The sequence below is a fragment of the Cajanus cajan genome, chromosome 8 (assembly GCF_000230855.2).
Source record: "Cajanus cajan strain Asha chromosome 8, NIPB_CcT2T_4, whole genome shotgun sequence".
Lineage (NCBI taxonomy): Eukaryota > Viridiplantae > Streptophyta > Magnoliopsida > Fabales > Fabaceae > Cajanus > Cajanus cajan.
Window position 1 is genome coordinate 47,704,080 of NC_138524.1, and position 13,618 is coordinate 47,717,697.

Sequence of the window (13,618 nt, forward strand, 5' to 3'; positions counted from 1 at the left end):
GTTATACCTGTTTTGTTTGTGTTTGGCTATTCGGCGTACATTTCTACACTGTGAGCCAAAGTGAGATGTTTCTCACTCCCTTTTCTCGTGTTGTTTTGCTGTGACTATTATACAGGTGATCATCAGTGTGAGGCTGAGGATGTTGGTGATGAAGCTTAGGCTTCTATGTTGGGTCTTGCTCTGATAGGACATGTGACATCGGGACATAGATATGATTAGTTTAAGATGTTCTTATTAAATTATTTTGGAAAATTCAGTTTTATTTCTTTGTAATTTTACCGGCATGTTATTTGGATTAAGTTTATGAATGTGAACTCTTTACCCTTACGTAGTTAGAAATTTGATTTTTATTGATGTAAAATTATATATATTTTTTTATAATTACTGTATATGTATGTTGGGGTAGAGGGTGTCACATTAAGTGGTATCAGAGCAGGTCGATTCAATCGACAGTGTGTGTTATGTGCTTATCACCACTCTGTTGTGTGCTCTGACTGTGTCTTGTTTGTTGTGTACTATGATGATGTTTTGCTTTGATAATGATGATGTTCTTCTTGTGTTGATATTGTTGAGTTTGATATTGTTAAGTTATTTTGTAATTAGAGGAATGATAGTCATGATAGTGTTAGCTAATACCATTATGACCGCTTTTCTTCATTCCTATAATTTCTTATTTGTTTGATACTTCTTGCTTACGTAAGAAGTAGTGGTTGAGTGATATCGCTTGTGTTGCAAGCATATGTGCGAGTAGTGATAGACGAGATATTGTGCTAATATTTTAGGAACTATTGAGGCCTTAGCTTTGGTTAAGACATTAATTTTTTTTAGTGTATTAAGAGTTTACGATTGGTGGAATTTTTGAAAGCTATAGTTGTAGCGATTGAATCCAAGGATGATGTATGTTGAGAATTGGAGTTTTGGTATTCTTAAGGAGAGATTGAAGTGTTGATGATTTCTAGAGTTTGATGGTTGTATGTTGACCTTTTATGGTTTAGGTAGTATGTGAATTTTATTTTCTAAGTCTTTTGTACTGAATATGTGAGTTGTTTGGTTTAGATTTGTAGTGGGAAACTTTGATATGAAGTTGAGGTGTGAGTTTGGAAGGGTTGAGGTATTTTTGTGGCCTTAGATATATTGATACACTAATGCTGTTTGGTGTAGAGGATATTTTCGCTGCAGTTTTGTTGTGCCAGTATGAGTATCGTATTGACAGATTTAGATTTTATGGTCTTCACAAACGTTGTACCCTTGGACGTTATCTTTCCAATGGAACTGGAATCAGGTAAAACGGAGGTCTAGAACTCTAGTTATAGCTACTTTGGTGATCAAAGGTCTAGCTGTAAGCGCTGAATATATCTGCTGCGGTTTTTGAAATTTTTGGCTAAGAAGATGATCTTTTTAGAATCTTATGTCTTCATAGGAGTTGTAGCTTATTCTCTTAGCTTTCATTTGAGATAGTTTTGAGATCATTTGGATGAGTAGAACTCTCTGTGTGTTGTTTTCTTTGATAGTTGTTGAAAGGAGAAGTAGGCTGTAATAATGTTTTTGGGTTAGTAGGCAATGCAAGGATAAGAATTGATTTTGTTAAGATGTTTTGAGGTGTTTTCATGTGGATTGAGAGGTTTTTTAAGATTGTATGATGCTATGTGGTAAGGGTTGTTCATGTACATGCTTATGGATGGTATATTTGAAGGTTTAAAGTAGGTATCCTAATATGATTTAATATGCATGTATGTTGATATGTAGATAGATGACCTTAGGGATCAATTGGTGAATGTTGTGTGGTTAGTGAGATTGATCTTAGGGTGTGATATGATCATATTGTAGTTGAGGGTGGAGATATATCTAAGGCGTTTGTATGTTAAGTTATCTAAGTATTACTTTATTTTATCTTATTTTATGTTATTTTATTTTATTATTATTTTTATTATTATTGTATGAGATAAGTTTTCTAGTTCCTATAAATTCCAATTGAGGTAAACATGGATCTGTCTCAGGTAGAAGTTGTGTTTAAGTGGGGAGACATCTAAGCCAGTTAGTGAGAATAAGAGTTTTATGAGGTTAGCTTATTATTATTGGAGATTTATTGAAGGAATTTCTAAGATAGCATTGCCCTTAACTACATTCACTAGGAGGAGTATTGTCTTTATGTGAGATAGTAAGTGTGAGAGTAAGTTCCGAATTCTTAACGAAAGATTGACTAGTGTTGATACTACTAGATTTTAGTAAGTCTTTTTATGGTATATAGTAGTACTTATAAGATGAATTTGGAAGCATTGTTGATACAAGAAGGAAAGGTAGTAGCTTATATTTCTAGGCAATTGAAAATTCATGAGAGAAACTACCTTATCTATGAGTTAGTGGTTATGATATTACATTAAGATTTGGAGACACTTCCTACATGATTCTAAGCTTGAGGTATTTAGTGATTGTTAGAGTCTTAAATATCTTTTGACCAAATGAGATAGTTGGAATTTCTTAAGGACTAGGATTTTAATCTCAATTGTTATCTAGGTAAAGGCAATGTGGTGACAGATGCCTTGAGTAGGATGATCTTTCATCTATCGTTTTGATGATTTAAAGGTTAAATTTGATTGAAGAGTTTAGAGATTTAAGCTTGATTTGTGAGCTTACCCTTAGAAGCATTGAATTGAGTATGTCGAAAGTGACTAGTAAATTAATGGATGAGATTAGAGGAGCCTAAGAGTTAGATCCTTTCTTAGTGAACCAAGTGGATAGAGGATTGGTAAGGCTATAGATAACCCTTTTCGAGTGGAAGTTGATGGTGTTTTGTGGTTTGAGGATAGAATCTATGTGCCTAATAATCCCGAATTAAGGAAGATGATCTTCGAAAAAGGAAATAAGAGTACTCTTAGTATTCACTTAGGAGTTATTAAGATGGATTAGGACCTTAGGAGGATGTATGAGAGTGACGTAGCGGAAGCGTGGTGGTCTAAGGTGAAGAGAGGAACAGGGAAAGTTGTGGACTCGTGTGTAGTATTCCAGAAGTCTAAGGCAGGAGACTTATCCATTTTTATTTGCTTTAGGTAATTTTGGGGACGAAATTTTTAAAAGGAGGGGAGAATTGTAACACCCCGAATTTTTCTACTAAAACTACGAATAATTATTGTTTATTTTTGTATTTATGAAGATTATTTCCTTATAATTATTTTGATTAATTAAATGGGTTTGATTGAATCTTTAAAGGTTTTTAATAATAATCATTTATGAAAATTATTTTGTATAATATTATTAATTATAATATTTTGTTATAATTATTATTTGAAGAAAATCATATTTAAATTGTATTGATATTTTATTTTCATTTGATATATATATATATATATATATATATATATATATATATAATTTATTTATTTATTTATTAATTACTAATTATGGATTTTCATAGCCCCGGAACGGGCCGTTCCACTTTGGGAACGGGCCGTTCCAACGCGAGCATTAATGGGTAAAGTTTTAACCCATAACGGGTCGTTCAACTTTGGGAACGGGCCGTTCTGGATGTCGTTTTTAAGAATATGGTATTGACTCAGAACGGGCCGTTCTACCTTGAAACGGGTCGTTCGGGAAACCCCAGAACGGGCCGTTCTGGTTTTGGAACGGGCCGTTCTGCGAGAGGTTTTTGTACCTGTTCTGTGTGCCCAGAACGGGCCGTTCCGATTTCGAAACGGGCGGTTCTGGCCGCGGCCTGGTTCCTATAAATAGAGCTGTACTAGTAAGGCCATTCGGCCACCTAGTGACTGGCACCCAAATGGCCGAGCCAGGTGGCTGACCGCCGAACCAGGTGGCCGACCGCCGATCGGCCACCAGATGGTCCATAAGCTAAGGTTATTCCCAAGCAAGAGTTAACAATTACCCTTAATTAGGGATTAAGAGTTAATTACACTAATAAGTCGATTAGAGGTATATTACCTAATATGGTAATCCTGCTGCAGGGCCCATGGTAGTCCGGGCCCATAAATGTCAGTATAAATAGCTCATGTCATAAGGTAACGTCACTGTTCATTAATTATCCTAGATATTTGTGCTTGTCCTGACTTGAGCGTTGGAGTGCCTTTTCCAGGTACCAACCCTTTCACCAGAATACTCGATCGGAGCACTCGTTCGGCCCTCAGACTACGAGAAGATTACTGGTGTACCCTTTGGCAGGTACATTTTGGCGCCCACCGTGGGGCCGAATTGAGAACGACTTGAAGACTTAACAAGGCTATGACGAAGACAAGGAGAATGAACACGGAAAATCACCAAACCGACGAGGAACATGTTGAAGTTGAGGACAAAACTGATCTCACCGAGATCGTGCGTTTGCTCAAGCAGGAGATGGCTGCAATGAAACAGCAGCGGGAGAAGGATGCAAAGGAACTTTCGGCTTTGAGAGCCGAAAATGAGGCGTTAAAAAGTCAAGACTCCTCGTGGAAACCTACCCAGCCCACCAACACTCAAACTCACGGATCCTATCGCTCCCATGATATCCATAATTCGGATATTCATGCCTTGGCTGCGGCACCACAAAAATTTTAGTCGGCCTTGCCTACAGTTGGACGTCCCACCGGCGTAGCGACAGTGGGATCACACCGGCACCCTTTTACACCCTCTATCATGCAGTTGCCCTTAATGGATAACTGGAAATCGTTGCCGATTGATAAATATGATGGTACATCGGATCTTGACGAACATCTTGATGTTTTTCTTACGCAGGTGACATTAAGCACCACGGACGATGCTGCTCTATGCCGGATTTTTCCCACATCATTAAAAGGCTGAGCCTTGAGCTGGTTCACTCGTCTCCCTCCCAACTCTATCGACTCGTTCAATACCCTATCCTCTCAGTTCACGGTCCAATTTGCAATGAGTGGGCCTCACAGCTTGACATCTCTATTGTTGGTTAGTCTTCGGCAGGATAAGAAGGAGACTCTTCGGGCTTTCATGGACCGTTTTAACAAAACCGCTTTAGAAATTCGAGATCTTAATCCCGTAGTGGCGCTCCATCATCTGACCACAGCTTTGAAGCCAGGGCCGTTCGTCAATAGCCTTTGCAAAAAAAAACCCTTCAGATATGAATGAACTTCGAAGGCGAGCCGATAAATATATGCAGATGGAGGAGTTGGCCGAGTTCCGCAATCAAGCCTGAGCTGAACCATCGGGAAAGCCCGAGAAGCAAGTAGAACCATCATACCGGGGGCGAGGCAAAGAGATAACTCTTCGGGATCGACCTACGCGGGGTCCGAAGTACAATCACTATACTCCCCTCAATGCAAGCCGAGCCGCGGTGCTCGAACAAGCTCTGGCATCGGAGGTGCTGGCCTTTCCGAAAAGGGCCTCCACGCCACCGCGCGCTGATACTAATAAATCTTGTCGGTATCATCGCAATCGGGGGCACTCTACCGAGGAGTGTGCGGATCTCAGAGACAAAATTGAAGATTTGATCAAGCAAGGCCAACTTCATAATTTTGTTGATCGGCCCGATTCACACCGGTCTCGCCAATATCAACCTAGACAAGACCGACCTCGGCAAGACCGTACCGATAGACCTCGCCGTGATCGAAGCTGATCGCGCGAGAGGAAGGATGAGCCTACAGCTTCCCACAAGCGAGTCATCAACACTATCGCAGGGGGTTTTGCTGGTGGAGGCTCAACTTCTTCAGCACAAAAGAGGCATTTGCGCGCTGTCTATTCGGTCAATGCGGTCGATAGACAATCCATTCGGAGATTACCAGCTATAACATTCACTGATGCCGATTTTCAAGGGATTGACCCCGTGCAAGATGATCCAATGGTAATTAGTATTGAGATCCACAATTGCATAGTGAAGAAAACGTTGGTGGATCAGGGTAGTTCAGCCGACATTTTGTACTGGAATACCTTCAAGCAATTAGGCATCTCAGAAAAGGAGCTCGTTCCATATGATGACCCTTTAGTTGGTTTCTCTGGAGAAAGAGTTAGCACCAAAGGATACATTAAGCTTTTTACTCGTTTCTGTTTTGACGAACAGGAATACAAGGAGATCCAAGTGAAGTATATAGTAGTACATGCTAACACTTCTTACAATATTCTTCTAGGTCGGCCATCATTGAACATGTTGGGAGCTATAGTCTCTACACCACACCTGGCAATGAAGTTTCCGTCCGACAAAGGAAAAATTCTTACAATACACGCCGATCAGAAGGCAGCCCGGGAATGTTACTTTGCTAGTTTGCGAGTAACCCCCCTCGAGGAGAAACAATCAAAGTCACGAAGAGTTCACATGGTAAACCCTCCGACAATAGAGAAATCTTTGGCATGGGATTTAGATCCAAGAATGAATGAGGACGAGCGGATGGAATCAATTGAAGAGAAGGTTGCAGTCCTGATCGGCCCAGATGCTTTGCAAGTCACGTACTTGGGAGCCGGATTGACCGAATCAGATCGCCACACGTTAAGCAAGGTCATTCAGAAAAACAAAGATCTTTTTGCATGGATTCCCTCAGATATGCCAGGTATCGATCCAAAGGTTATGTGCCACAAGCTGTTTGTTTTCCGGGAAGCTAAACCTATAGCCCAACGGAAGAGGAAGATGGGCACCGAAAGAAAGCTGGCTGTTGAAAATGAAGTGGCCAAATTACTTGAAGCAAAGTTCATTCGGGAGATACAATATACAACATGGCTTGCAAATGTAGTTATGGTCAAGAAACCAAACGGGAAATGGCGAATGTGCACGGATTACACTAATTTGAACAAAGCTTGCCCAAAGGATGCTTACCCATTACCCAACATTGATCGTCTAGTTGATGGTGCCTCGGGGCACAACATGTTGACATTCCTCGATGCCTATTCAGGATACAATCAGATTCAAATGCATCCGCAGGATGAAGAGAAGACCGCTTTTATCATTGACTCGGCTAACTATTATTATCGGGTAATGCCATTCGGCCTTAAGAACGCCGGTGCCACATATCAACGACTTATGAACAAAATATTCAAAGGTCAAATTGGCAAAAATATGGAGGTTTATGTGGACGATATGGTTGTCAAGTCCAATAACCTTGATTGTCACATCACAGACTTGATTGAGGTCTTCCACCAGGTCCGGCGTTATGATATGAGACTCAATCCAGAAAAGTGCGTCTTCGGAATCGCAGGCGGCAAATTTCTTGGCTTCATGCTTTCGGCCAGAGGCATTGAAGCCAATCCTGATAAATGCCGAGCAGTGATCGACATGCGAAGTACCCAAAATGTTAAAGAGGTATAACGTTTGGCTGGTCGGCTCACAGCTTTGTCAAGGTTTCTCCCATGTCTCACAGAGGTAGCAAAACCAATCCTGGTACTTTTAAGAAAAACAAACAAATTCGTGTGGCCCGAAGAATGTGAAATGGCTTTTCAAGCATTAAAGTTGCGTCTCGGAACGCCTCTAATCCTCTCTAAACCCGACCCATCGTCGGCCCTTGTTGTATACATGTGCGTCTCACACGAGGCTATTAGCTCCGTCTTGATCCAAGAAAAAGAAACTCAAGTACCTATTTATTTCGTCAGTCGCATGTTGCAGGACTCGGAAAGTCGATACCAATTACTGGAAAAAGTGGCGCTCGGACTTGTTCACACGGCGCGGAGACTTCGGTAGTACTTTTAAGGACACAAGATTGTGGTTCGAACTGATTGTCCTATCGCTAAAGTCTTACGGAAGCCCGAACTTGCAGGAAGAATGATGGCATGGTCCGTTGAGCTTTCGGAATTCGACATATCATTCGAACCAAGGGGGCCGATTAAGTCGCAATACTGGGCCGAATTCATCAATGAGTTACAGCCTAGCGGTCAATTCCAGAGTGATCAGTGGACAATGCATGTTGACGGCTCTTCGAACAATGGCGGCAGTGGGGCAGGCATAATTCTTGAAGGGCCGATGGGGGTAACCCTTGAACAATCCATGCACTTCGGATTTCGGGCCTCCAACAATCAGGCCGAATACGAGGCGCTATTAGCAGGATTAAGATTGGCATACGACATTGGGGTTCGGCGATTGATTTGCTGGACGGACTCACAGATCGTATCGGAACAGGTTAACAATAATTTTCAGGTGAAGGATCCCAACTTGCTCCGTTATTATCACCTCTTCCACAACATGTGTTCCAAATTCGATGAGGTACAAGTACGGCACACGTCGAGGGAAAACAATGAATGAGCCGATCAACTAGCCCGATTGGCAACCAGTGCTCGGAAACAAGGCCAGCTCAGAACTACCGTACACCTCGAATTACCAACCCCGAGCATAGATGTGACCGAAAGCATGGCAGTGGAAGAAACAAGTTCGTCTGGATCTAATGCAACGTGGATAACGGAACTCCTTGATTTCATTCTTCATGGCAAAGAACCGGCCAAACCCTTATCTGCTAAAAACCTTCGAGTTCAAGCTGCCCGTTACTCGGTCATTGGAGATGAGTTGTATAGGAGGGGCTTTTCAACCCCATTGCTCAAGTGCTTAAACTCGGTGCAGGCCGACTACATTCTACGAGAAATTCACCAAGGCATTTGTGGATCACATTCGGGCGCACGAACCCTGGCAGGAAAAGTGTTAAAGGGCAGGATATTACTGGCCAACCCTTAAAAGTGATTGTGCACAATTCGTCAAGCGATGCATTCAATGTCAAAAGCATGGTAACCTGATCCACGCCTCGGCAGAGCAACTACATAGCATCAGTTCGCCTTGGTCTTTCGCTTTGTGGGGAATGCATTTGCTCGGCCCTTTCCCCATAGCCAAGGGCCAATGCAAATTCTTGTTAGTAGCAGTTGACTACTTTACAAAGTGGATTGAAGCCGAGCCACTAGCCACCATCACGGCAAATAATGTTCAAAAGTTTCTTTGGAAGAACATTATTACGCGCTTTGGAATACCTTACGCCATCATCACCGATAATGGACTTCAATTCACGGACCACAAGCTCAACAAATTCGTGACTGATATGGGGATTCGGCACCGATGTACCTCAGTAGAACACCCACAATCAAATGGGCAAGCCGAAGCAGCTAATAAAGTTATTTTGACTGAACTGAAGAAACGCTTGGGGGATGCAAAAGGAGCTTGGGCCGAGGAGTTATTAGAGGTCTTATGGGCCTACCGATGCACGCCACAGTCAACGACAAGGGAAACACCCTTCCGGTTAACATATGGGACCGATGCTATGATACCTGTAGAAGTTGGGGAACCTTCTTTTCGGCGCATCCATTTCAACGAGAACTCGAACGAGATGTCTATCCAAGCCGAAATCGATACAGTTGAAGAAACTCGCAATCAAGCCCGAGTGATGGTAGAAGCATGCAGGCAAAGGATGACTCGGAGATTTAACACAGCATTGAATAAGAGAGAATTCAAGGAAGGCGATCTGGTATGGAGACTCCAAGGGACACCTCACCGAAATCCACGTGAAGGCAAACTGGCAGCTAATTGGGACGGTCCATTTCGGGTTAGGCACAATCTCCAAAACGGAGCATATAAGCTCGAAGAACTCTCGGGCAAAGTCATTCCACGAACCTGGAACTCGACTCATTTTGATAGACCATGGGCCAAGGGCCCAGTTACCAGAGCTATGGCTAGAAGAATACAGGAAGAGTTGGACCTTGTAAAGACTAGTGGACTTGCCAAGCCCAAGGTAGTCTTCACTTGGAATGCTCTATCATGAAGAGAAGCCTAGTTCTACTTATATATATTGTATAGTTTCAAATAGTCTCTTGTATAGGTTATTTTTGCCTTTGTATTTGTGAGGCACTTTATTTGCTTTTTCCTAGTGTTTGTATATTGATTTTGAGGTAGGTTACTTGGAGAGTTTAACTCCATTTAACCTCCCTAGTTCATACTTTCATTTTGTATTTTTTCAGTAGGGAAAAGGGGGTGCATTTAGCAAAGCTAGGGAGTGTGCTTAGAAATTGGGCCTGAGTTGGGCCTAGGCTAAATTTTGCATATTGGACTCATTTTGCTCCTAATTTTTCATAGATTTGATTTAGCTAGGTTTCCTCATCATATGATGAACCTAACTAAACCAAATTGAAGATTTGCAAATTAATCTTGGAGCCATTTTGAGACCAAGGCCGCCTAGCCCAAATTACTTCCTCTTGGCCGAAATTTCTAAGACTTCTCCTCTTGGTTTTGAAGCTTGCCTTGCAAGCTACTAAACTAAGGGAGGTTAAGCCAACCTTACCATGGTTCTTAAGTGAACCATGGTCAAGGTTAGCTTCTCCTAGAAGCTAGCTAAAACCGTGGGAGTTAAGTTCACCTTACCATGGTTCCTAGTGAACCATGGTTAAGGTTAGCTTCTCCTACAAGCTACCTTATCCTATATATTTGTTTTCTATACTCTTGTCATCACTTTTGAACAAATTAGAGAATGAAAATCAGATTTTCTCTCTTAATCAAGAGTCTCCTAAACCGTGAGAAATTCTCTCTCTAGGTTTCTAGCAAAGTTCTTCAAACTTTACTTGGTTCCTCAAGCTCCTTCACAAGTTTAAGGAGTGGCCGAATCTCCTTCAAAGACTTCTCCTCCTTTGAAGTTTCTTCCAAGGAGAATTCAGAGATCTAAAGGTGTCTACCTCAAGTGCATTTCGGTCCTAAGCATGGAGGAGTTGAAGTTCATCAATCTTCTTCAACTAATCTCCATCATTTTTGGTATCTAGAGCCTAGTGCTCTTGAGGTTTTTGTCTCTAATTTTTTCTAATAGAATCCGTGTTGTATCTTCCTCCTATTACATGTCTTGTTGTGTTTTCTGTATGGATCTAGTTTTTCTAAAATTTTTGATGGATCCTTATGTCACATATGAAATGATTGATTCATGATTTTTGCTTGTTCCTAATTCCTTGAATCAATTCGGTTTGTGCTTTAGGTTCATGTGCTTGTGCTTTTATTTTTGCTTGAGTCTCTCTATTCCTATAAGCATGAGTCCGTGATTGGACATTGACAATACTTAGTGTATGTTTTTGTTTTTGAATCATATGTTTTGTCTAGAGTCATGTGTAGTCCTTTGAATGTCATTGAATCCTAGACTAGCTTGTTTTAACCTAATTTTTGTTTTGTGTTCTTGAGTCCGAAATTTTTGTGTATTTTCTTATTAAATCCGAACCTTCCTATATGTGCTTTTGTTTTACATGTTTGAGTTCTTAATTTGCTATTAGTTCTAGCAAATTTCCTAGAGTTAGGTTTCTATTATGTCATATTAAAAGTTTTGTCAAATTAATTTGTTAAACACTTTCCTATTAGGTTTTCCTTGAGTCTTGTGTTGTGGCTGAAACTTTGTGCAATTTTTTTAGCCTTAAAACAGAACCAAAACAGAGGTGTGAGTGTCTTAATGCATGAGAAAAATAAAAGAATGAGTGCTTAAAAATTTGACCTAAAAACAATACAAAATTGTGAAGCACTAGAAAAGAAACATACATGTGAACACCTTTGTTTTGTATAAAATTTTTGCTGCAGTAATTTTTCATTAAAACCGAGACCTATACCTGTTCAAAAGGCAATTAAACTCCTGTTTAATCAAAGAAAAACAAGTGAAAAATATTTTGCAAAAGAAAAAGAAAGAAAAGAGCAAAAGAAAAAGCCAAAGGAGTGTGAATTCTAGTAAATTGTGCTCTCGGTTTTGGTAATTTTTGTCTAAGTATTTTTGTTGATCCAGCCACATTATTTGAGTCTTATTTTGTTTTCTAATCTTAGCTTTTGATTTGTTAATCCATTCTAGTGCCATTCATAGGTTATTCTTTTGTGTGCTAGCTTTCTAAATTTGCCTTAATTTTTGCTTGTCAATTTTTGTGGAATTCTTTCTAGTCTTGTCTCATTTGTTTTCCACCAATTGGTGTAGCTATTCTAAATTGTTCTTTTTCAGTTTTACACTAATATTCTAGTCTTGAAGGTGGTTGAGTGCTTCTTAAAAGGTGTAGGAGGTCAAGGCAAAGGACATCCACTTGAAGGCTTTGGTGGTTGCTTAGGGAGTTTGTTCTCTCTTGGTGGCTAGGCTCTTGAAAACACCTAGAAGTGACCAAAGTCAAGGTTGCTTCTAAGAGAGGAGTGAAACACCTTGTGAGGCTGCAACTTGGTGGCTGAATTGGAGCAAGAAGGAAGAAAGCTAGTTGTGAAAATTTTTGTGAAAATTAGTGACAAATTTTAGTGACGGAATTTTTGGTTTCTAAAACTTGTTTTCCTTACAAAATCCGTCTCTAAATTTGTTTCTAAATTAGTGGCTAATTTGTTTTCCTTGAAATTAAGTGCAGCCACTAATTTCATGTGAAAGTGAATTTACATTTCATTTGGAGTGTGAATTTGCATTTCATTTGAAGCAAATTTGAATTTCATTTTCCTTGTAAATTTTTGTCTTCTAAATTTTTGTACAAGGCCTTTATTAAGGAGTGTCTTGGAGTGCCTTTGGTGTATCTCCATCTCTCCTTAAGAACTCTTATAGCTAATCACGTGTAGTACTTGTGAGAGTGGTCCTTGAAGGTCTTTGGTGCCTTTCAAGCTCTCACTTAGGTTTAATTGCTTTCAACGACTAGTTTATGTTTTAAGCAATTTATGTTTTCAGTCATTTAAGTTTTCAAGCAATTTATGTTTTCATGCTCTTTATGTTTTCAAGCATCTTATAAATTGTACACATAGGCACTTGCTTGTTATTTTTCCTTTAAGAAAAGTTCTTTGTGAAAATTGTTTTGTGCAAGACAAAAGTACAAGGGGGTTTAGAGATTTTTACTTGAAGAGGCTTGGTTATTAAGTGGCTCTTTAGTAGCTCACCTCCCTCCAAAGTTCAATTTGTACTCTTAGACCTCCAAGTGCCAAAGTCTAAAGCACTTCAAAAACTTTATTTTCATAAAAACTATTTTTGTGTGGAAAAATATCTTGAATTAAAATGTCTCAAAATTCCTCCAATAGTGAAAGTGATGGCTCTCCAAAAAGTCTTTCTTACATCACTAAAGAGCTCAAATCACTTAAACTATGGAAAAAGCAAGAGTCCATTCAAAGAGAGAAGGAAAGAATTGAAAGAGAAGGACAACTTGCTTATTTAGAGGAAGAACTGAGAATTTTAAGGCAAGAGGAAGAAAAATTAAAAGAAGATATGAAGAAACATAGGAAAAAGAGTAGGAGCTCACATTCCCAATACACATCCCCTAATGAAAGCATGAATCAAGGGGATCACTACCAACATACTCCTAGGAGAACTACTAGGCCAAGGGAAGTCAAGGTTGACCTCCCACAATTCTTTGGAAAAGATGATGTGGAGTCTTATCTAGATTGGAAAATGAAGGTTGAGCAACTCTTTGCTTGCCATAGGGTAAGTGAAGAGAGGAAAGTCCCTTTGGCTGCCCTTAGCTTCCAAGGGCATGCCATGTATTGGTGGACAGCCCTAGAGAGAGAGAGACGCCTCCACAATGATCCTCCAATTCAATATTGGAATGATCTTAAAAGTGCAATGAGGATGAGGCACATTCCCACCTACTATGGGAGGGAGCTTATGAATAAGCTCCAAAGGCTCCAACAAAGAGACATGTCTGTAGAACAGTACAGGCAACAAATGGAGCTATTAATGATGAGGGCTTGTATTAGGGAAGAGGAAGCTACTACTGTAGCTAGATTCTTAAGTGGTCTTAATTTAGA

At 40.2% G+C, this 13,618-nt stretch overlaps 1 protein-coding gene across 1 annotated transcript; it reads left to right on the forward strand.

Annotated features, from left to right (window-relative positions):
* The first annotated feature begins 4,230 nt into the window (after positions 1 to 4,230).
* LOC145950469 (uncharacterized) lies at positions 4,231 to 8,176 on the forward strand. The gene is made up of 4 exons (XM_083061560.1): positions 4,231 to 4,420; positions 4,720 to 4,905; positions 5,634 to 7,243; positions 7,682 to 8,176. Exons 1-4 carry the CDS (start codon positions 4,231 to 4,233, stop codon positions 8,174 to 8,176), a joined length of 2,481 nt encoding a protein of 826 aa, XP_082917686.1.
* The last annotated feature ends 5,442 nt before the right edge of the window (positions 8,177 to 13,618 follow it).

Excerpts from the sequence above, each read along its gene's own strand:
- LOC145950469 (XM_083061560.1), top strand. The coding sequence starts at position 4,231 with ATGACGAAGACAAGGAGAATGAACACGGAAAATCACCAAACCGACGAG. Across the intron at positions 4,906-5,633 it reads GCTTGACATCTCTATTGTTG|GGGGTTTTGCTGGTGGAGGC; the intron begins GTTAGTCTTCGG and ends ACACTATCGCAG. Across the intron at positions 7,244-7,681 it reads GTACCCAAAATGTTAAAGAG|CCCGAACTTGCAGGAAGAAT; the intron begins GTATAACGTTTG and ends GTCTTACGGAAG.